This window comes from Dromiciops gliroides, chromosome 1 (genome assembly GCF_019393635.1).
Source record: "Dromiciops gliroides isolate mDroGli1 chromosome 1, mDroGli1.pri, whole genome shotgun sequence".
Taxonomy (NCBI): Eukaryota; Metazoa; Chordata; class Mammalia; order Microbiotheria; family Microbiotheriidae; genus Dromiciops; species Dromiciops gliroides.
This window is the reverse complement of record NC_057861.1, coordinates 621,688,919-621,711,877: the sequence shown is the minus strand read 5'-3', so window position 1 is coordinate 621,711,877 and position 22,959 is coordinate 621,688,919. Positions and strand designations below refer to the sequence as shown.

The 22,959-nt window shown below is 36.9% G+C and overlaps 1 protein-coding gene across 3 annotated transcripts in view; it reads right to left on the bottom strand.

Annotated features, from left to right (window-relative positions):
• The window catches only part of LOC122743444 (CREB binding protein), a 170,181-nt gene that overhangs the window by 92,503 nt on the left and 54,719 nt on the right, over window positions 1–22,959 (bottom strand). For all 3 annotated transcript variants that reach the window (XM_043988398.1, XM_043988406.1, XM_043988414.1), the window contains one exon: window positions 7,730–7,906. In XM_043988398.1, the coding sequence (XP_043844333.1) occupies window positions 7,730–7,906 (177 nt within the window). The remainder of the gene's footprint in view (window positions 1–7,729; window positions 7,907–22,959) is intronic.

Genomic DNA, 22,959 nt, shown 5'->3' with positions numbered 1-22,959 from the left:
ACAGCCTTCCAACTAGTCTCTTCACATCCAGTTATTCCTTTCCATCATCATTCATACAAAAGATTTATTCTTCTTAATATGCAGTTCTGTTCATTTCCTGGCTCAGAAACTTAAACAATTCCCACTGACTGCCTTTTGAAAAAAGTTCAAGCTCTTTTGTCCCAATATACTTTTTCTAGCCTCACCTTCCCTTATTTCCTTTCAAGTTTTTTCTACATCACAGATGCTAAACAGGAAGAGACCCCTTAAAGTGTTTTATTCAAATTCTCTCATTTTACAAATGAGATCCAGAGAGCTGCCCAGGGTTGCAGTCAGTAGTAGTAACCAGGCTATGATTCCAAAGCAGGTCCTGTGCTTCCCAGTCCAGCATATTTTACACTACACTAGTCAAATCTGACTAGTAATTCTCTCTTTTTTTTTTAAAGTGAGGCAATTGGGGTTAAATGCCTTGCCCAGGGTCACACAGCTAGTAAGTGTTAAGTGTCTGAGGCCGGATTTGAACTCAGGTACTCCTGACTCCCCTGACTAGTAATTCTTGAGCACTTCCTTCCCATACACTCAGCCCACACCCCAATTCTGCTAGTAAGAATAACTTTCTGTATCTGGATGGCATTTGTCCAATTAAAATATAATGGATATGTAAGATTTAAATTTTATTTTCATTATGATTTTAATAAACATGAACACTGCAACATACAAAAAGCAGAAAAAGAATATATATGAAACCAAGTACTTCTTACATAAACTTCATTTTTTCCATATATTAAAAGAAAATAGTGAAACGATTTCACTTTTCTGTGACACCTCAGACCTTCTTTTTGTTGCTTATTTTGACTGTTTCATTGTAAATCTTTTTTTTTTCTAAATCACTATTACTACCCATCCACTTTCCCCCTACAATTCAACCCCACCCACCCACCCAATTAAGTATAGTTAAACAAAAGAAATCCATACATTGGCCCTGACTGAAACTGTATGTCTCAAGTTTAGGAACTCAATCTTTTCTGTGTCATGGTTCTCACTTGGTGGTCTGATGAAACCAGTGGACACTTCTCTAAATAATATTTTTAAATAAATGACATACATATTCTAAAATAAATTAATTATGTGAAATACAATGATCAAAATATTTTTTCCTAAGTTCATGGATCTCAAGAGTATCTTCCTCTAGTCTATCACCTCTCTGCCAAGAAACATGATTATTCATCATTAGCTTTCTAAAGTCATAACTGCTCATTGCATTAGAGTTTTTAAGGCTTTCAGAGTGATTTTCTTTTAGCTTCTTTTAGTCACTGTATAAACTGTCCTCCTTGTTCTGTATACTTCATTCTAAGTTCATATTAACCTTCCTAGGTTTCTCTGAAACCTTCCTAGGTTTCTTTTTCATCATTCCCTATAGCATAACAACATTCCATAACTTCCTCAACCACTCCTGTTACCCATCCTTTTTGGCTTAACTAAACTGCTTACCTCTTCCAAGAAATCTTCCTTAATTTCCTAGCCTTCCCAACCTAATCAGAAGTGCACTTAAGCTCTAAATTTTGTACTTTTCATTCACTTACTTTTTTCATGTTGTTTCCCTTCATTAGAATGAAAGGTCTGTAGGATGCAGGCATGTCTTTGCATCCCCATCATCTAGTACTGAAAGGTTTGCTGAAATGAACTTATGCCAAAATAATACTTAAGGTCAAAGTTGTCAAAAATTTAAACTGTTGGAAACTTTGCGGAGTACCTCATGGAGGCAAAACTGGGCATAAGAAAAGTTTATAAACTCTACATGTTGTTGACCTTTTTTCATAATAAGCTAGTATGGAAACAACTACATGGCTGTAGCCATCAAATGTCACGTCCCTATACTCATCTAGTCATACTAATTACCATCTTACATTTTTATACCACTTTACAGTTTGCAAACTACTTTCACATAAACTTCAATTGTTTCAATGATCACTGAAAAGACAGCTCAACTGGAGGCCAAACTATTACTTCAAAAATAAACTAGCTGACCATTTCCCAAAAAGTGAACGGGGAGGGCAGCTAAAGCATGGGCCTTGGATTCAGGAGGACCTGAGTTCAAATCCAGCCTCAGACACTTGACACTAGTTGTGTGACCCTGGGCAAGTCACTTAACCCTCATTGCCCCTTAAAAAAAAAAAAGGTGAATGAGTAACATAACAAATGGACTGGAAATAAATTAATAGGCCCTTTAACTGAATTAATATTTCTAAGAAATGTTCCTTGATTTTCTAACCTCCCCAACCTTATCAGAAGTACACTTACATCTAAATTCTATACTTTTCATTCACTTATTTGCCTTCATTAGAAAGGGCTGTGTGGTACAAGGACTGTTTTCTTTTTGTCTTTGTATCCCTACTATTTAGCAATGTACATTACACATATTAAGTGCTTCATAAAGGTTTGCTGAGGCAAAATGAAATTAACTTTAGAGAGAATTTGAGCACTGGTCCACTTAAGTAATGATCTCATTTGTGGAAAAACTAAGAAATTCCACAATAAAGTCTTTAGGAACGTTATTCAGTAATTAGACATAATAAAGTAGTCCAGATAAATTCATATTCTTCAGCTTAATATATTCTTTCTATCTGCAACACAGAATAATAGAACTAGAAAATCTTGAAGGAACCTTACATCAAAGAATGCTTGACAAGATAGAAAAGAACTTAGAAATCATCTATTTAATCCAGTAAACTGGACCAGCAGTCCAGATAGTTATTACGAGGGAGTAGGAGGAACAGTAGATACACCAACTTTTGTCAACGGGACTAAAATATACAGCATGATTCAATAAATATGTAAATCTATCTTCTGCAAACCTAATTATATACTTCACATATGTATCACCATTTTTGAATGTATACAGATGCTATTATGATTAATAAAATACACACTCCTTTGCAAGTGTCTCTGAATTCATGAAATATTTTTGGCCACATAGTTTCTAAATATCAATGGATATTATAGCACAATTATTATTAAGCAGTTTGAAAACTACAAGAACTTCTGACATTTAAAAGGGATCTATTTTCTTTTCTTTTTTTTTTTTAAAGGGATCTATTTTCATACTATTTTAGTCTAATTCTTTCATTTTAGATGAGAAAATTGATGCCCCAAAAGGAGGCACAGATGATTTGCCCAAGGTCACACAGTTAACAAGTATCAAGCACAAATATGAAAACAAGACTTCTGGCTCTAGGTCCAATACTCTTTCCTTAATACGAATATGATTCTCATATTATTTTATGTCCACAGGCAAGGTTATTCCATTAACAGATTGTGCACAGTACTTGTCCCACGGTAGGCTTTATATTGATTTGAGTGTGGTGCCCAATTACTATCTATCTGCACAAAATAAGAGGTTCTAAGAAAAAAATGTAGATTAGCTATAAGCACTTTCATGCTAAAGTTAAAATCTAAGGAAGGCTTAGCATGTAGTCTCCCTAAGAGAGATTTTTAAGAACAGTTCTGTACCTGTCCCAAATGCTTTTACCTTAACTATTAGGTAGACAAAGTAAGACTATAAGGGTCTCCAATACTATGAATACCAAGGAATTAAAGTATTTCAAAACTATTATAGATTAATGATTACTTCCAAAACTTTCTAAGTGTTTCTAATTTAGTCATTGAAACAGAATTTGTAGATGATGAAATAATTTTATAGTTTCTAAAAAAACTGCTACTATGTTTGAGGTAAAAAAAATTTAATATTTATAATGTCCACAAATACATGACCCTGGATATATAGGTGTATAAAATGGGTATACATAACCTTTTACTGTTGCCAGATTTTTGTGACCCACAGTTTGAGAAGCTTTGGCCTTGATTCTGCTTGAAGCTCTCCAGTTGATGGGGAACTCAGGGCCTTGCAAGGCAATCCTTATGATCTCTGGACAATTCTACTTATTAGCAAGTTTTTTCTTACAATGAGCTAATACCTACCTTTCTGCAACTTCTACCCATTCCTTCTAGTTCTGTTTTCTAGAACCCAAGCAAAAATAGTCTAATCTCTTTTCCACAAGGAAACTGTTTTCAAGATTTTAAGAGTTAGCAGACATTCCTAAGTCTCTTCCTTTTTGTGTGTGTCTGTGTGGGGGGCGGCAATGGGGGTTAAGTGACTTGTCCAGGGTCACACAGCTAGTAAGCGTCAAGTGTCTGAGGCTGGATTTGAACTCAGGTCCTCCTGAATCCAGGGCCGATGCTTTATCCACTGCGCCACCTAGCTGCCCCAAATCTCTTCCTTTTAAGAATAGAGATCTGTAGTTTACTATGCCAGTCTCTTTCCTTTAGATTCACTACACCTTTCTATAAATGGAGCTCCTAAAAGCTGAACATTACAGTCGTGATGTATCTCTGCTGGAGAGATACTGTAGGGAAGCTCCGCCATGAGGAGAAAGCATGTGATTTAGAGACCATGTGACTTTGGCATCTGGAAGTTACATCTATAGTTACATCACCTGTGGGACCTGTCAATCAGAGCTACCAACCAATTAGCGTGTGTGTGTGTGTGTGTGTGTGTGTGTGTGTGTGTGTGTGTGTGTGTGTAGGGGTAAGCGGGAGCTCTTTCGCCTGGACCTCGTTCAGAGTGAAGCTGAGATACTGGCTCCCTGAGATAGATAGATGAAGGAATCTTAGCCTCTTTCTCTCTCATCACCAAATTCTTATGCTCCTTAATAAACACTTAAAAGTCTAAATTCCTGATAAAGCTTATAATTTATGGCAACCACTCATTAGATTTTTAGGCAGTCTAGCTAGAATTTTAGCCCCATACATTTATTTCTGGGCATAATGCTTTCATTAATGCAACCTTAAGACAGAATTAGCTTGTTTGTTTGCTCTGTCCATACACTGTAGACTGATTTTGAACTTGTGGTGCACTGAAAGTACCAAATTCTTACTATAATAGTTGTTGTCTAGGTCAATCTCACATATCCTGTATTTAAATTGTTCATTCTTTTAAACTAAAAGTAGGAATTTGTCTATGTTATAATTACATTTCAAATATATGATATAAAAGTTAACGTGAGATTGTTTGGTGAATCTTTTCACATGTTTCAGAGGAAAGGAACATAACATAGAAGGGAAGCAAGGGAAATGGCATTCCATTCCATGGGCTGTGTGAAAGCTTGGAGTCAAGAACAAGTTACCTGAGTAGAAAGAATAGTAAACAGCTTTGCCTACCAGGAACATCACTTTATAGTATAGAAGAAAACATGAACATGGGAAAGCCAAGTGGTGGTAGCTAAGACGTTCCTAATTAAGAACCTGAGAATTTGAGAAGCTATTATTTATTTCTGGGCCATGGATACAACTTAAAACGAACAATGAAAGTGATTAGCAAAACGGTGGCTGATGATATGCTACAGATGAAATCAACCAACCAAAAAGGATATATTAAGTACCTATTTTGTACTAGGTATTATGAATACAAAAATGAAATAATCCCTGCCTTCAAAGAGCTTTACATTCTTGGAGTGGGGGAAGGAGGAAAAAATAATGTGTACACAAAGGTATACACAAAATAAAAGATAATTAACTTAGAGGGCACCAGAAGCCAGGGGTATCAGGAAAGGTTTCACATAGAAGGTAGTGTTTCAGCTAAGACTCAGAAAAAAATGAAAATTATTCTAAGAAAGGGAGGTGAGGAGGGAAAGTGTCCAGGCATGAGGAACAACATGGACAAAGACACAGAGACGAGAGACAGTGTTGTATGAAAGGAACAACATGAAGATAAGTTTGAACTGGCCACAGAATGCAAGAAGCAGAGAAAGGTATAATATAACAAGGTAAAAAGATAGGTTATGTTATGAGCCCAGGCCACGCCAGAAGTCCTCTGGGGTACCTCAAAGAACCTTCTCCTTGAGAAAATAAACCAAAAGACAGACACACCTAAAGAGATAAGTGGAACCTGACCAGGACTGAGCTAGCTCCAGACCAATACCCTTCATTCCAGTCTCCCCCACCCCTGGGGAGATAAGATTAGGTGAGGCTGCCACCCCTCACCCAATTCCCCCAGCCACCACCAGTGGGGGATGGTCCTCCCTCAGTAATAGAACTTTCCACAGTCAGATGATCACTCCCATCAGTCCTCTATAAAAGTTTCTGCCAGGGGGCAGAGCTAGGTGGCGCAGTGGATAAAGCACCGACCCTGGATTCAGGAGTACCCGAGTTCAAATCCAGACACTTGACACTTACTAGCTGTGTGACCTTGGGCATTGCCCCCAAAAAAACCAAACAAACAAACAAACAAAGTATCTGCCTGTCTCCTGAGATTGAGTATTTCAGAGCCACACTCTGTGCCATGCCTTCTCCCCATTAGAAGTCCAAGGATTTCTCTCTTGGTTTCCCTTCCCCAGCCCCTAAATAAACTATTATCTTATTCTATTGGATTTGTATGCAAGAGGGTGTAATTCTTCTCCCCCCCCCCACTCCTGAATCCAAGGTCGGTGCTTTATCCGCTGCACCACCTAGCTGCCCCTGGTGTAATTATTTAAAGAGGAATTTCTAAGAACCCTTACCTCAAACCCCTTACCCCATTTTCCCCACAGGAGTTAAGTCCAGGTTGGGAAAGGTTTTTAAAAAATCAAACAAAAGAGTTCCTCTTTGTCAATATTCAGGGATTTTATTGAATAGGTGAATGACATGGGCAGACCTATATTTCAGGTAAATCACTTTAGCAGCTATGTGGAGAATGAAGGCAGGGGGACCAATTAGAACCTGCAAAAGTCCCAGTGAAAAGTGCTAGGAATTAGCAGTATTTGTGAACTTTTTTGTCTAGGTAGGCCAAGTCAAAGAGAAGAATTATGGATTACACCCAATGCTATAAACCTGGATAACGTAAGTTGGAGAAGTATTATAGGAAGAGGTAAGAGGTTTATACCTCAGAAGGCAGCAATTCTAGAACATAAGGATCAGGCAAGCATTGCCAGTAGGAGTTTGACAGCTATAAGAAAAGTACAAGTTGATTAGAGTTATATAGTACCTGTATGACCCCAAAAAAGGTATGAAGGCTACACCTTCAATACTTTGTACTTACAAAGTCTCCATGTAATCTAGATATCCAATAAATCCCACTATTGTAAGCTATATTCTACAGTCCAATGCAAAGAATTAAATTATTTTAGAAGGATAACATTTTGAATTGGTATAGTGTTTCTATTCCATTGAGTTTAAAGATGGAAAAATTGAGGCACAATGACATTAACTAAAATCATAAAGTCAGATAAACAGCCCAAATCTATAATCCTGTTAAGACAATCTCCGTGGGTATATGTTTGTACCTGTCCCAGATCAGTTGGCTTTCTATTCACATTCATAATCAATTGGCAATAACAGAAGGGTTACAAGAGAGAATTTCACCATCACCTCTCAGGGTTCTGAGCAAATTGTTGTTGAAGCTTAGAAAACATTTTCAAAGGCATTAACTTTCTGGACAGTAATAAAGTACCAATGGGAACACAGGAAAAGCAGTCTGGCCACCCTTGATTCTCTCTCACACTTTATGTTGGCAAAGAACTTCAAGTAGTTCACCTTGATTGTCTGGCCAAGGGACCAATAATTTCTCTTGTTCCTCTTCAAATTTCATTATTGCAAAAAGATTAGGCTAATCACATAATAGATTTTCTTATAGCAATTGTAAATGATTTCTCATTAAAAAATAAACTATGAAGTTATCTCTGAAGAACCAAAGTATTAAGAATTAATAAAAACTCACCATATTTGGCACATTGGTAACTGGAGTATTTTTGATGTCAGTAGGAAAGGGTGGCAGATTGTTCACCATGCCTGGTTTGTTTGGTAATTGGGGGTTCACTCCAGTAGCTCCCATTTGTTGCCCTCCAGTTTGACTAAAGGGTTGCCCAAATGGACTTGTGTTCCCAGTCATTCCCATCTAGAACAAAAACAGAGAATGTTGTTATTAAGATCTGATTAAAAATCAAAAGAAAAGGCCTTGAAAATTTTATAGTCAAAATAGTCCTTTCCTATTTGAGCTCGATCAATCAACAAGTATGCATCAAGCACTATGCAAGGTAATTTCCATACAAGTACAAAGAATGAAACACACTCTATGGGGAATGAACTTACATTCTTTTGTTTGTAAATAATAAACATTTTTATTTGAGTTTTGAGTTCCTAATTTTATCCTTCTTTCCCATCTACCCTCTCTGAGGCAACAAGCAATCAGATATAGGTTATGCATGTGCAATTATCACTATATTAGTAATTTTGTGTAAGAAAACTTGGATAAAAGTAAAAAATGGAAGAAAGTGGAAAAATAGCATGCTTCAGTTTGTGTTCATTCATTATCTGTTCTTTCTTTGGAGGTGGATTGTATGCATCATCATTAATCCTTTGGAATTGTCCTGGATCATTGTATTGCTGAGAATAGTTAAATCATTCACAAAGAACTTACGGTCTAATCAGGGAGAAAAGTATTTATTCATTCATTCACATAAACATACACACATATGTATGTGTGTGTGTGTGTATATATATATATATATACACACACACACACACACCCCTACACATATATAATGCTCATTTATATATATTTATATACACAAATATATATGCATATATAAAACACATGCAGGATAAATATTAAATACATGCACATGCACATACACACACAGAAACACACAAAGCCATTAAATACAAGGTGGTAGTTTGTGAAGGAGAGTATTAGCAGTTGGAAAGATCAGAAAAATTCCATGTAGAAAATGGTGCCTCAACTGCATCTTAAAGAAAGCAAGGTTCTCTGTGGGGCAACGGTAAGGATGACATTCCAGGTTTGAAGAAAAGGCAGAGGCAGGAAATGGAGTGTGATGAATGAGGAACAAAAGAGAAAGCCAGTTTAAGCTAGACTGAAGAGTAGGGATGAGAAAGTAGTATCTGATGAAGCTGAAAAGGGAGGTTGGGGCCAGCTTTAAAAGTTAAACAAATTTTATTCTAGAGGCAACAGTCACTAGAGTTGGCTGAGCAGGAAAAGTCACATGGTCAGACCTATGCTTAAGAAAAATCGCTTTGGCAGCAATGACCACATTTTCACCAGAAAGGATTGAAGTGGTGAAAGGAGAGGCAAGGGAACAAGTTAATAAGTGTTGCAATAATCTAAGCAAAAGTTGGTAAGGGCCTGAACTAAGGGGGTAGGTATGAGTGGTTAGAATGAATAGATGTTGTCAAGGAAGAAATGGCAAGTTCAGCACTTGCGTGGATATGAGGCGTGAGGAAGGGTGGGAAACTAAATACATGACAATTCCAGGATTACATACTTGAGACAAGAAAAGATGCCTCTGACAGAAGTCAGAACTTTGGATGGAGAATAGGGTTTAAGGGAAAAGATGGCTTCTGTTTTAGACATTCTGAGTTTATAATGTCTCAAGGACATGCAAGTTATGGTACTGAAGCTGAGGGGATGGGCAGGGAGAAAGGGAGATATGTAGATTTGGGAGTTATTTACATACTTAAACTGACAGGAACTGATGAGGTTACCAAGAAAGTACAGAGTTGGAAGGGAAGAGGTCTTAGAAAAGAACCTTAGACTCATCATGGAATGTACCTAGAACCTGTCAAAGATCTAAACATGTACAGTGGCTACATCAAAATAATATTGCTCTTGGGGCAGCTAAGTGGCACAGTGGATAAAGCAGTGGCCCTGGATTCAGGAGTACCTGAGTTCAAATCAAACTTGACACTTATTAGCTGTGTGACCCTGGGCAAGTCACTTAACCTTTATTGTCCCGCCCCCCCCAATTGCTCTTATTCCCAAACCTCTCCCTACTTCCCAAACCTCTCCCTATAACTAAACTTTATCACATCAACATGAGAGCACCCAAATAGCAAAAAAAGAACTCAAGGAAATAGAAACTCAAAAGAGTACTCCTGGGAAAGCAACTTATGGAACAGACCCTGAGCTTAAGGAAAGAAAAACTATAGCTACACTGGTTGTAACAAAAATTATTTTCAATTGTCTAGCTATATATTGTAACTAATTCCACCACCACTCCAAAATTGTTCACACCCTAAATAACAAAATAAGCTTCATACTTTAAACAGACAAGAGATTGTGTTAATGCTTTTACTTTGATGACTCCCAATGAAAGAGAAGTAGGGAAAACAGGATTACACTGTGGTTCCAAGGTCTAAATCCAATGAGTCTATTAGGAAATTTGCTTAAATCACTGGTTAGTTTGTGGTTTGAGAACAAAAAGTTTTTTTGCTTAGTCCAAACCTGTGATTTCACTAGTGTAGTAACACCTACCAAAGCAAATCTACAAATGCACTGAGATAGTCCTGGAATGTTGCCCGGTTCACTGAGCTAGGTTAAGTGATTTGTTCAGTTAAACAACCATTCGCCAAGCATCAGAGACAAAACTAGAAACCATAAATAAGACTGTTACTACTAAAAGACAGAATCAAAATGGTAGCACAACAGGAAAAATTCAGCAGACCAAATCTGTCTCAAGAAATCCAAGAAAAAAATCACGGTGACTTTTCCTGGCTGGCTTTGGGAGAAAGCGTACTATGGACACTGGAGAGAGGGTCTGGTCTGGCTAGAAACACACAGGAAGCTTTGTAGTTCCCAGAGACTGAAAGTGGACCCACGCTAAGCCCAAGGGCAGGAAGAGTTCTTAAACCCAAACTAGATCAGGCACCTTAAACTCAAACAGAGTGCAAAACAGATACCTCTATTGCTCAGGGTTTAAGTACTAGTAGTCTTAGAATGTGTGCTGATAGAGGAACGAACTCAGAAGCATACAGCAGCAGCTGAGCTCTGGCCCCTAGGAGTAAAACAGGGTCTCAGTTCCAGCTCCAGACCAATCAAAAGCCTCAAGTGGAATAAGCAGGACAGGAATCCCAGACCAAAGGTGAGCCTATAATTCTGTAATTTCCAATCTGCAAACTGTAATTTTCCAGTTGGGTTACCTTAGCAGGCAGGGTCCAGCAAAAGTCTTCTGGAACTTCCAACCAGAGACAAGTCTAACAGGAGTATTGCTCAGACCCAGGTCAGGAATTTGCAGAGCTTAGATCAATGAGGGCAATTATCAGACTTTGCCCTAGATCATATCATTTGAGAAAAATAACACAACACTAGCTCTAACATTTATATTAGAGCCTAGCTCTAACAAAATCCGAAGTCAGGAAGGAAGTAGAGTAGAAATATGAGCAAACAAGGAAAAAAAAATTCCACCATAAAAGTTACTAATGGCAATAGAGACAGAAACCCAGAAGAAAAGAATGACTCAAAAACATCTAAAAGCAATGCTTCAAAGAAAAACACAGCTTGAGCACAAATTCAACTATAATTCCTGGAAGAGATGAAAAATGTTAAAAAATGTTTTGGTTTTGGTTTTTCGGGGGGGGGGGGGGGCAGGGCAGACCCTGGGTGGCACAGTGGATAAAGCACTGGCCCTGGATTCAGGAGGACCTGAGTGCAAATGTGACCTCAGACACTTGACACTTATTAGCTGTGTGACCCTGAGCAAGTCACTTATTGCCCCCCTCCCCCCAAAAAAGGTGTTTTTTTTTAATTAAATGAGAACACTTAAGGAAAAAGTTGGGAAAGAAATGAATTATGAAAGAAAAACTGAAAAGAACATTAACAGCTTGGAACAAGAGGTACAAAATCTTATCAAGCAACAAAATCCCTAAGAGTTAGAATAGACCAAACAGAAGCTAATGACTTCATGAGAAAAAATATTTTTTAAAAAGTCAAAAGACTGAAAAAAAATTTAAGGTCTCTCATGGTAAGTGACCTGGAAAACATATCAAGGAGAAATTATTTTGAAATCACTGAATTACTTGAAAAGTACTACTTAAACAAAACACGTCCTAGACATCATATTTCAAAAAAATAAAATTTTCTGAATAAAATTCCAAAATAAAAACTCTCAGAAAAATTTTATTCAAAATCCAGAATTTCCAGATCAAAGAACAAATACTTCAAGCATACAGAAAAACATGATTTAGCAGCCACCACTATAAAGGTAGCTGAAAGCTTGCAATATGATATTCCAGAAGGTATAGAACAGGTTTATAACCAAGAATAACATACTTAGCAAGTAGTATAATTCTACAAGGGGAAAACTTAGACTTTTAATGGACTAGAGGACTTCGAATCATTTCTGATCAAAAGACCAGAATTACATAAACAGTAGTCAAGAGATAAAAATGAATAAAATCTGAATGAAAATCTTAAGGGATTAAACAAGGATAAACTGCTTATATTTTAATATAAAGAGATGCTGCATGGGTATTCTCTTTGAACCTCCTCATCAATAGGAGTCAGAGTCTAAACAGAAAGCTTGAAGATGGTTCTATTATGTCTTTATGATCTTAAGAATAAAAAGTAAAGGGAAGAAGAACACATTGAAGGAAAAAAGAGAGGAAAATTATCTCCCATAATGTAGTATGCAAGTAGAAATCTATACAAACAAGAAGGAAGGGGGTGGATGGAGTGGCTTTTTGAATTTCACTCATCTGAAGTAGTCAAAAGAGGGAAGAATACATACATAAAATGGATAAATACATACATATATACATACACACAGTACAAAATAAATTCAATTATTTAAAAACATTTTGAGAAGGGCAACACAAACTTCACCAAACTGCCAAAGGAGTGTATGAGACACAAAAAGATTAAGAATCTCTCTTCTAGCTCTAAAATAACATGAGCCCACAGATTCACACAAATAAATGCTAAATAAAAATCTGTAAACATGTTCCTTCTCTATCTTGAAATTTAATTTAGTTTTTGAGGGTGTTTTTTTTTTAACTTTTTAAGAATCAAAAACCATTCTGGGCCAATTCATGTACAGGTATTTTCACATGTAGTTATCTAGCCCTGATATAGTCTACCTTACAGTGGTGTTTTTTTAAAATGTATTCTAGCTTTTTATTTGTTTTTTGCCTTGACACTGTGTTGGTACCTTGAGTAGGTTACCCATATCTTTTTATAAATTCTGTAGGCCAAGTAATATAATGCAAGACAGACAGCACTTTAGTAAACTGATTTTATGCATATTACAAAAAAGACTCCCTACAGTCTAAACTGGGTTCTTCCATCTATTTAAGTAAGTTTATCTCAGACAGATGTGATTTGATAATTCCTTTAGAGATTTCTTTATTATATCAGATACACTGAAATTGCTAACATGCTATTTTTATAGTCCAAAGAATTTGGAAATAAAACACAGAAAAATCTTTTTTGGACCAGAGAACTAAGAATCTTCAAATTATAAACTGATTACAAAGTCAAAGTTTGTAAAGCATGGGAAAGCCTTTAATATTGTTATTTATAAGTGCATCTATAACATTATTTGTAAGAGAAACAATGTTTTCCCAATAAAAGGTATCCATCTTTATTTTCATGTAAAATTAGAAATGCTCACTATACTAACAAAATGAGAGATACTTATAAACATAAGCAAAAAGACAAAATTATCCCTATTTGGTTCATTTTTAAAAAATCAAATGTGAATCCATAAAAACCAGTATTTTTATATATGATTAATAAAAACCAGGATGAATCAAGTAGGAAGAGAATCAGTTAAAAATAACTACAAAAGACATAAAATATTAAAATGCTTAGAACACAAAGAAGTGCAAAAGTATTTTTAGAGAAATAAAACATGATCGCCCATGCTTGGAACACAACAATAAAACAAAAATGATGCTGTATAAATTGTCAGATTTGGTGTCATACAAAACTATTCAAGGGGAACTCTCTATAGAACCAGACAAAATAATAAAATACTTTGGGAAGATCATAATGCTTAGAATCTCAAGTGAAATAAAAAAAAAAATGGAAATTCAAAGAGTTCAGCACCAATAGATATCTAACTATTATGCAAAGTAGTAATCGATGAAAACTATCTGGTCCTGCTTTTAAAAAAATAGAAAGTAGATCCCTGAAACCAACTAGACAAGACCTAGGAGCAAATGAACAATGATAAAGTAAGGAACACAAACTGTATCAACAAGGGCTACTGGGAAAACTAGAAAAAGAAGCCTACCCAAATCTTACTATATCTATCATCTTACATTATCATACACTATGTAACACAGTAAGTTACAAGTCATTAAGCAATCTAAAGGTAACATTATTAAAAAATTAGAGAACAACAGATGGAGGTACTTTTAACAATTAAATTTGAGAGTATAAACAAAAAAGTGATCACAAAAATCAAGAGACTCATTTCTATTTTATGGAAAAAAAAAACAAAACAACCATTTGCTGGGACAAATCCAATGCAACCAGAAGGGAAAATGCTGAATGGGAAAAAAAATTTATAAGAAATATCTCTAATAAAAAGTCTGGGATTTAAAATCTATAAGGAACTAGTACATATATGTGAGAGCAACACCCAATCTCCAACAGATAAGTAGCTGAATAATATAAAATTTTCAAAATACAAACCATCAATCACCATGTGAAAAGTATGCTCCCAATAACTATTAAGAAAAATACAAATTAAAGCTAAACAGTTTCCCTTCGAATTTCTCAAAGGAGAAAACAATGGTCTACTTGACATGAACATATTGTTGGTAGAGGTGTGAATTAGCCTAACCTTTCCAGAAAGCAATTAGGAATTATTAGAGAAACGTAAATGTTTCTTCCTTTTGAGATACAGCATAGTAGAGTGAAAAAGACTTTTGGATTTGGAATGAATGAAAGGTCCTGAGGTCATATCCTAGGCTCTCCTATTTATTACCTGTGTGACCTTAGGCCAAGTTATTTGATATTCTAGAGCCTGAGTTTTCTCATTAGTAAAATGAATAGGTTAAATCATTGGTCCTATCAAGTGTCTTTCAGTTCTTTGTGTATGATCTTCTATGACCTACGACCTAACTGGTCATGTAAAACTTAAGGAGACAAAAAATAGGAAAAAAGTAAGTAGTGCAAGTATCAGCTCCATTTTACAGATGATAAAACTAAGAATGGTTAAATGACTTGCCTGTGGCTGTACAGCTAGCAAATACCTCAAGTAGAATTTCAACTAAGGTTTTCCAGATTGTAACTACAACATTCAATTCACTATGCTACATTGCTCCCTCTAGTCTTATGAATATATAATATCATCTAATGTGAGTTTAAAAAATAAAATGGAAGTTGAATTAGTTAAGCAAGGTTATGCTATTTTAACAAAATCCAAATTTTCATAATGAGGAAAGAAATAATTCCACTGTACTATTCCCTGATTCTAACTTGAAAAATATGTTCAGTTCTGAGAACTCCACTTTAAGAAGAATATTTGCAAGATGGATCACATCCTGAAGAGGCAACATGCAGTACCATGTTATAAGGGGATTAGGCAATAAGCTTAGAATTGGAAAGAAAAAGGACATGATCAGTGTCTTGAAATATCAGAAAAGGTTTTCATAGGAAAAAGGATTTATATAATTTCTTTTTGGCCCTACAGGACCAATAACCAATAATATAAGCTAATGGAGAAGTAAATTTTAGTTCAATATAAGTTAACAATTCCTAACCAGTAGAGCTATATAGAAATGGAATGGTCTGCTTTGGTGAAAGCTAGGGGTCTTCACACAAAAGCTGGATGATTACTTTTTAGGTTTTCATAACTTTTGTGCTCCCTTCCAACTCTGAAATGCATTATCACCACAAACAGAGATTTCATTGGAATCAAAACTTCCCCTTATAAGAAAAATTATATCAAAGATGTTTTGGCTAAACTAGTGGCTAATCAATCCAGCAACAAGCACTTATTTAGTGTTTACTATCTGCCAGGTACCTGGAATACAAAGACAGTTCTTGCTTTCAATGAACATAAATTTTACTAAGGACACAACATGGGTCTAAGTGTGTATATGTGTATTATATGCATACATACATACATACATACATAAAATAATCTGGATTTAATTTTGCTCCAATGATGAGGTTTTGGATTAGGGGATGGCAGATTCCAGGGCGGAGCCAAGATGGCAGAGGAAAGGCAGTGAGCTCCTGAACTCATGACAGGATCACTCCAAAAAACATCCAAATAACGCCACAGGAAAATGCCCAGAACAGTCGAAGAATGTGCTGAAATCATCTTCTAACCAAGAAGGTAAGAAGAAGGGAGCGGCTGTGCTAATACAGAAGTCGAGCCCAACCCCACAGTCGCCCTGACATAGATCCAGTCCCAAAAAGACAACACCAGAGAAGGAGACCCCCCAGAGCCTCTAAATCAGCTGAAGCGCCAGTGTCATCTGGAACTAAACTCACAGTCTGGTGAGAGGGCTGAGCCCTGGGCACGAGGGAGACTACAGGGGTCTATGCTGGTACTAAAGCAGAACTTGGGATTTTACACCTCTGCTGAGAACCAGGTGGTAGGCTCAAGTAGCAGTGGCCCAGGTGGGGGAGAGACACAGGCTCCTCAGAGCTAAAAACCACAACACACAAAGCTGGTTGATTAGCAAGTTGGTCTGGGGTCATCTAAGGACCAGGGAACAGGCCAGGCCAGTGAAGAACCTGATCCTCCTTAAATCATACCACCTGGGACTTCTTAAGCTTAGGATACAACAGACTGGAAACAGTACCCCACTTTAAGGAGCTAAAAGTCTAGTAAAAGAAAGGCAAGATGAGCAGACAGAGAAAGGTGTGGACCATAGAAAGTTACTTCAGTAACAAGGAAGACCAAGGGGCACCCTCAGAGGAAGATGTCAACATCAGGGCCCCTATATCTAAAGCTTCCAAGAAAAATATGAATTGGTCTCAGGCCATAGAGGTGCTCAAAAAGGACTTTGAAGATAAAATTAGAGAGGGAGAGGGAAAAAATGGAAAGAGAAATGAGGGTGATGCAGGAAAGACATGAGAAAAAAGTCAACAGCTTGAAAAGTCAAATTGGCCAAATGGAAAAGGAGGTACAAAAGCTCTCTGATGAAAATAATTGCCTAAGAATGAGGATTGAACAAATGGAAGCCAGTGACTTTGAGAAACCAAGACACAATAAAGCAAATCCAAATGAATAAAAAAATAGAGGGCAATGTGAAGTATCTTCTGGGAAAAACTGCTGACCTGGAAAATAGGTCCAGGAGAGATCATTTGAAAATTATTGGTCTACCTGAAAACCATGATCAAGGAAAGAGCTTAGACATCATCTTCCAAGATATTCTCAGGGAAAATTGCCCTGAAATTCTAGAAGAAGCAGCTGAAATAGAAATGGAAAGAATCCACCGATCACCTCCAGAAAGAGATCCCAAAAGGAAAACTCCTAGGAATATTATAGCCAAATTCCAGAGCTCTCAGGTCAAGGAGACAATATTGCAAGCTGCCAAAAAGAAAGAATTCAAGTACTGTGGAGCCCCAGTCAGGATAGCACAAGATCTAGCAGCTTCTACATTAAAAGACTGGAGGGCATGGAATATGATATTCTAGAAGGCAAAGGAAATGGGATTACAACCAAGAATCACCTACCCAGCAAAACTCAGCATAATCTTTTCAGTGGAAAAAATGGGACTTTAATGAAACAGAAAACTTTCAGATATTTGTGATGAAAAGACCTGAACTGAATGGCAAATTTGACTTTCAAATACAAGACCCTAGGGGGCAGCTAGGTGGCGCAGTGGATAGAGCACTGGCCTTGGATTCAGGAGGACCTGAGTTCAAATCCAACCTCAGACACTTAACACTTACTAGCTGTGTGACCCTGGGCAAGTCACTTAACCCCAATTGCCTCACTAAAAAAAACCAAATGGACCACAAATACAAGACCCTAGAGAACCACAAAAAATTGGAGCTGGGGGACATACCTGGGGTCATACAGTAGGTGACTGTCTTGTGTCTGAGGCCGGGTTTCGGCTGGGATCCCCCTGGGTCCAGGGGTGATGATTTGTCCACTGTGTCACCTAGCTAGGTGATGACATCCTTAGGGTTAAATTGAGGGGTGAAGGGAATTCAATGGGGGAGGGGGAAGGGCAGAAGCGAAATCCTACATGAAAGAAACAGGAAAAGGCTTAGGGAGTGGGGGAAGAGATGGGAGAGGAGCAGGGCAGTAAATGAATTTTACACTCATCAGAAAAGGCTCAAAGACCTTAAACTCATCAGAGCTGCCTCAAGGAGGGACTAACACACACACACCCAACTGGGTAGAGTAATCTATTTAATCTGGGCTGTAAATGAGCCTAACACTCATCAGAATTGGCTCAAAGACCTCAATCTCATTAGAATTGGCTCAAGGAGGGAATAATGCACACACTCAATTGGGTGGAGTAATCTCTATAACCCTGCAGGAAAAGAGGAGGGGAAGGGGATAAAGAGAGAGGGGCAAAAGAAGGAAGGGCAGAGTGGGGGAGGGGACAGACAGAAGTAAATCCCTTTTGAAGAGTGCTAGGATGAAAGAAGATGGATAATAGAATAAATATCATGGGGAAGGGAATAGGATGGAAAGGAAACAGTTAACAACAGTAATCATGAAAAAGAGAAAAGGGGGAAAAATTGTACAAAAAATATTTATAGCAACTCTTAGTGGAGGCTAAGAATTGAGAATCAAGGCCATGTCCATCAATTGAGGAATGATGGAAAAAGCTGTGTTATATGATTGTAGTGGAATGGTCTTGTGCTACAGGAAATGACAAACAGGATGATCCCTGAAAAACCTGGAAAGACTAATGAATGTATAGTGAAGTGAGCAGAGCTGGGAGGATATTGTACATAGTGACAGCAGTATTGTTCAATGAGCAATGATCCAAGACGATCCCAAGGAACTAATGAGGAAGCTTACTATGCACCCCCATAGAAAGAACTGATAAAAAGAACACTTGTGGATTGTACATATATAACCTGGTTGCGATCTTGTGGAGGAGAGAGGAAAGGGAGGGAGGGAGGGAGAAAAATTTGGAACTCTAAATCTTATGAAAATGAATGTTGAAAACTACCCTTACATGTAACTAGAAAATAAAATAAATGTTTGTTGCTGAGGATTAGGGTATGGCAATGTGAATACAAAGACTGTGATTTATTATGAGAGATTTTGTGGACACTGAATCCACAAGATATGGCAATTTAAGGAAAGTGAGGGAGAGCATACACTTTGACTCAAAAATCTCTTTCCTAAGGCTATACTTAATGACATTTTTAAGGGGGGGGGGGACCCCTACAGGTGCAAAAAGATTAAAAGCAGGGTTTTTTGGTTTTGGGTTTTTTTTCATTTTATTTTCTCTCCAATCTCCTCCCTCCCATTGGGGGAAAAATATACCTCAATGCCTTGTTACAAGTGTTTAAAAAAAAAAAAAAAGATTTCCCAATCATCCATGTCCCAAAATGTGTGTTCTGCTTATTAGTCCATGGTTTTTCAGGCAAGAGATGGGTAGTAGCTGACCATTTATTAAATGACAAAGGGCTCTTATTCTTAGACATTTGGATCAACTGCCTTTATATCTTGGAAACCAAACTTGATTCTAAGATACAATGCAAATTTTTTTCAAGTAAATTGCTTCCTTTGCTATCTTAAGGTAGTTTTATTTGTATTTTTAAAGAAAAAAATAACAATGGACACAGCCAGGAAAGAATAAATTTTAAGATAGTGATATAATGATGATAAATATAAAAACTCAAAATACTTACAAAATACAAATTAAGGAACACAGAATCAAAATGACATGCAAACTTGCCCATATCTTAAAAAGCCAGGAAACAACTGATTAATGATTTTTCTAACTTAGCTGCCTCCAGTCAAGACTATAAACTAGTTAGAGATCAAGTCTAAATCAACAAATCATATTAAAGATGAAAGGTGCTATATAAATTTAAATGAACTTCAGGTTGATCTAACTCAAGAAATCAAGCAAAAATAGCTCACAGCTAACACTTATAAAGTGCTTACTATGTGCTAAGTGCACCTAATTTGATCTTCACAACAATCCTGGGAAGTAGGTGCTATTCTGCTCCCATTGTAGGTTGAGGAAACTGAAACAGACAAAAATTAAGTGACTTGTCCAAAATCACACACCTAGAAGGTATCTGAGGTCACATTTGAACTCAGTTCTTCCTACCTTGAGGGCCAGCACTCTCTTTACCAAGCCACAAAATAACATTAAGTTTTATTTTCTCCATTTCCTTTTGTAAAGCAGTTCCTACAATGAGGAAGTAGAGGACAGAAAAAGAGCACCTTCACAAGGCAAAATAGCTTTTATTTCATTTTTAAATGGACAGAAGTGGAAGCCAAGTGTAACTCTGGTTTAGAAAGCAGACTCATCTGCAAACTCTAGACAGGAATATCGTTGAAGACCAACTATAGTATTTCACAATGCCAGAAAGGTAGTGGAAAGAAAAAGGAATGTTGCAGAAAGCTTGGCAAGAATATTCAGTTAGGCAAATCATCCCAAGAACAATTATAAAGGTGGGGCAGAGAAGAGAAATAATAAACAAACAGATGGAAAATGGAATAGATTTATCAACTTTTTAAAAATTTATTCTTAACCCTGATGATAGTAGAACTAACTAGTATAGACTACAGCAGTACCTTAGTACCTAATAAAATATATTCACTGGGCATATGTTTAAAAATTTTACAGCTTGTAAATACTAGAGCTCACATGAATTTTATGAATTTTAGACTTATCACCATATCATAATGAGGCATAGAAAAGGGACATCTGTGGAGGCTGAACTATAAACTCAAATTTTATCATAAAAATTTTGAAAGAACAGAAAATGTAATAAAATAATTTGATGAAACTACACAATTTATAAACTATCCATAACTGAAGAAACAAGTATTTCCTTTGACACTTCTATAGTTATCCAAAAACTGTTGTCTCAGATAGGAATTTTCACCCAATTTCTTCACACCTCACTACCTATTTATAAACACAAATTAAATGGATTAGTAAAAAAGAATTTTTTTTAAGGAAAAAGGTCAGAAGCATAAACTTATCTAACAAAGGTTTATTTAAGGGTATTAACTTCTTTTAATTAGCATTAAGAACCAGAGTTAACCAATGCCTATGGCCATATTTTCCTGAAAAGCCCAAAGTGGTGGGGTGGTGGTGTTTTTTGGCACTCTACCACAGCTGGATGATGGCCAAGGAAAACAGTTTTCATGAAAAGACATAGCTGCATTTAGTTGTCCTTTATCACACGGTCTCTTGGAATTCTTCCAGATACTCATCTTAGGCAAATAAAGAACAGAAATACCAACTTGTTATAAAGCCACAGATACTGTTGTGGCCATCAAGAAAGCATTTGTATTAAATATCAGAACAGGTAAACACCTGGAGTTGAAGAGAAATTGGAGGAAAAGATATAGAAGCTGCTAGATGTACTTTGGAAGCTCAATACTGCTATTGCTGCTGCTTCTGCTGCTACTAATACTAATATTAACCTACCATACAATAAACAGTATCATTAGTCAGAGAAAAACGTCAACCCAGAACAACTGGAAATTTCCCTTAGAGGGAAAATATTAAGCAGAAGGTTGGGAAATAAATGTTGCCCAAATTCTGACATGATTCTTGGATGGACAGTCTCAAATTAGTTCATTGTTAGTATGTGCATATTATAGGCAAGCTCAATCCATGGTAAAGTACACAAGGTAAAGCTATATGTTAAAAGACTTGATAGGAAAACTGGATAGATGTTTAGAGTAAGGTAAGTTTGAAATGACATCTTACACCATATATACAACAATAAATGGCAAATAGATAAATGATTTCAAAATTTTAAAGCTGTACATTAAAAAGTTAAGAGGAGAACAGTAAGGTTCTAATTTGAGGAATTTGTAACCAGGAGTAATGTTAACTAAAAAAGGCAAAACAAACAAGTTAGGTTACAAGGACAGGAACTAGATCTATGATTTCAGTGGTATAGGGATCTGCCAGATGAAGACGTCCCCTTTCTAAATACAGGTTAGCCAAATACAAGTTAGCACTTTTTTTCAATTTATTGTCTTAGACATTTGATTCAGAAGTAGCTTATTCAGCATCACACAGCATCTCTCTCTCTCTCTCTCTCTCTCTCTCTCTCTCTCTCTCTCTCTCTCTCTCTCTCTCTCTCTCTCTCTCTCTCGTGTGTGTGTGTGTGTGTGAGAGAGAGAGAGAGTGAGAGAGAGAGAGAGAGAGAGAGCACGCGCAAGTGAGCGAGACAGACCAAAAAGTCTGGCCTTGAACCCCAGTCTTGCTGACTTCAACCAGCTCTCTATTTACTACAATACACTCTTACAACTTGGAATTATATTAGAGAAGCTACGCAACTATGAATTGTCAATCCCACTGTAGTTTATTTCCCAAGGGGATTTGAAAAGAAGCTTTCTATATGAAAATAAACTGAAACACTATTTGCAAAAGCGAAAAATCAGAAACCAGTGTTGTGGAACAGGAAACAAATTGTGATTAGGTCTGCCCATATCACTCTCCTATTCAATAAACACAAGTGGCTCCCTCTAGGAAATTAAGTATAAAATCCTATTTTGCTTTGACAAACTTTCATTACCTGGCTCCTTTGGGTTTTTTGGGGTTTTTTTTGGGGGGGGGGTTGTTTTTTGGTTTTTTGGTGAGGCAATTGGGGTTAAGTGACTTGCCCACGGTCACACAGAAAGTAAGTGTTAAGGGTCTGAGACCGGATTTGAACTCAGGTCCTCACTCCAGGGCTGGTGCTCTATCCACTTGGCCACTTAGCTGCCCCTACCTGGCCCCTTTTTACCTTTCTGCTCTTCTTATAGCTGATTCCCCTCTATATACTCTGGGATCTACTGACTCTGGCCTCCTTGCTATTGCTCACACTCTTAACTCCCAAATATGTCACTTTCACTGGCTGTCACATATGCCTAGAATGCTCTCCCTCTTCACTTTTACCCTCCTGGCTTCCTCCAAGATTCAGCTAAAATCTTCCCTCTAAAAGAATTTTTTCCCAGTCGTTCCTAATGTGAATGCCTTCCTTCTAAGATTATTTCCAATTTATCCTGTCTGTATATAGCTGCTTGCATTTTTTTTTCA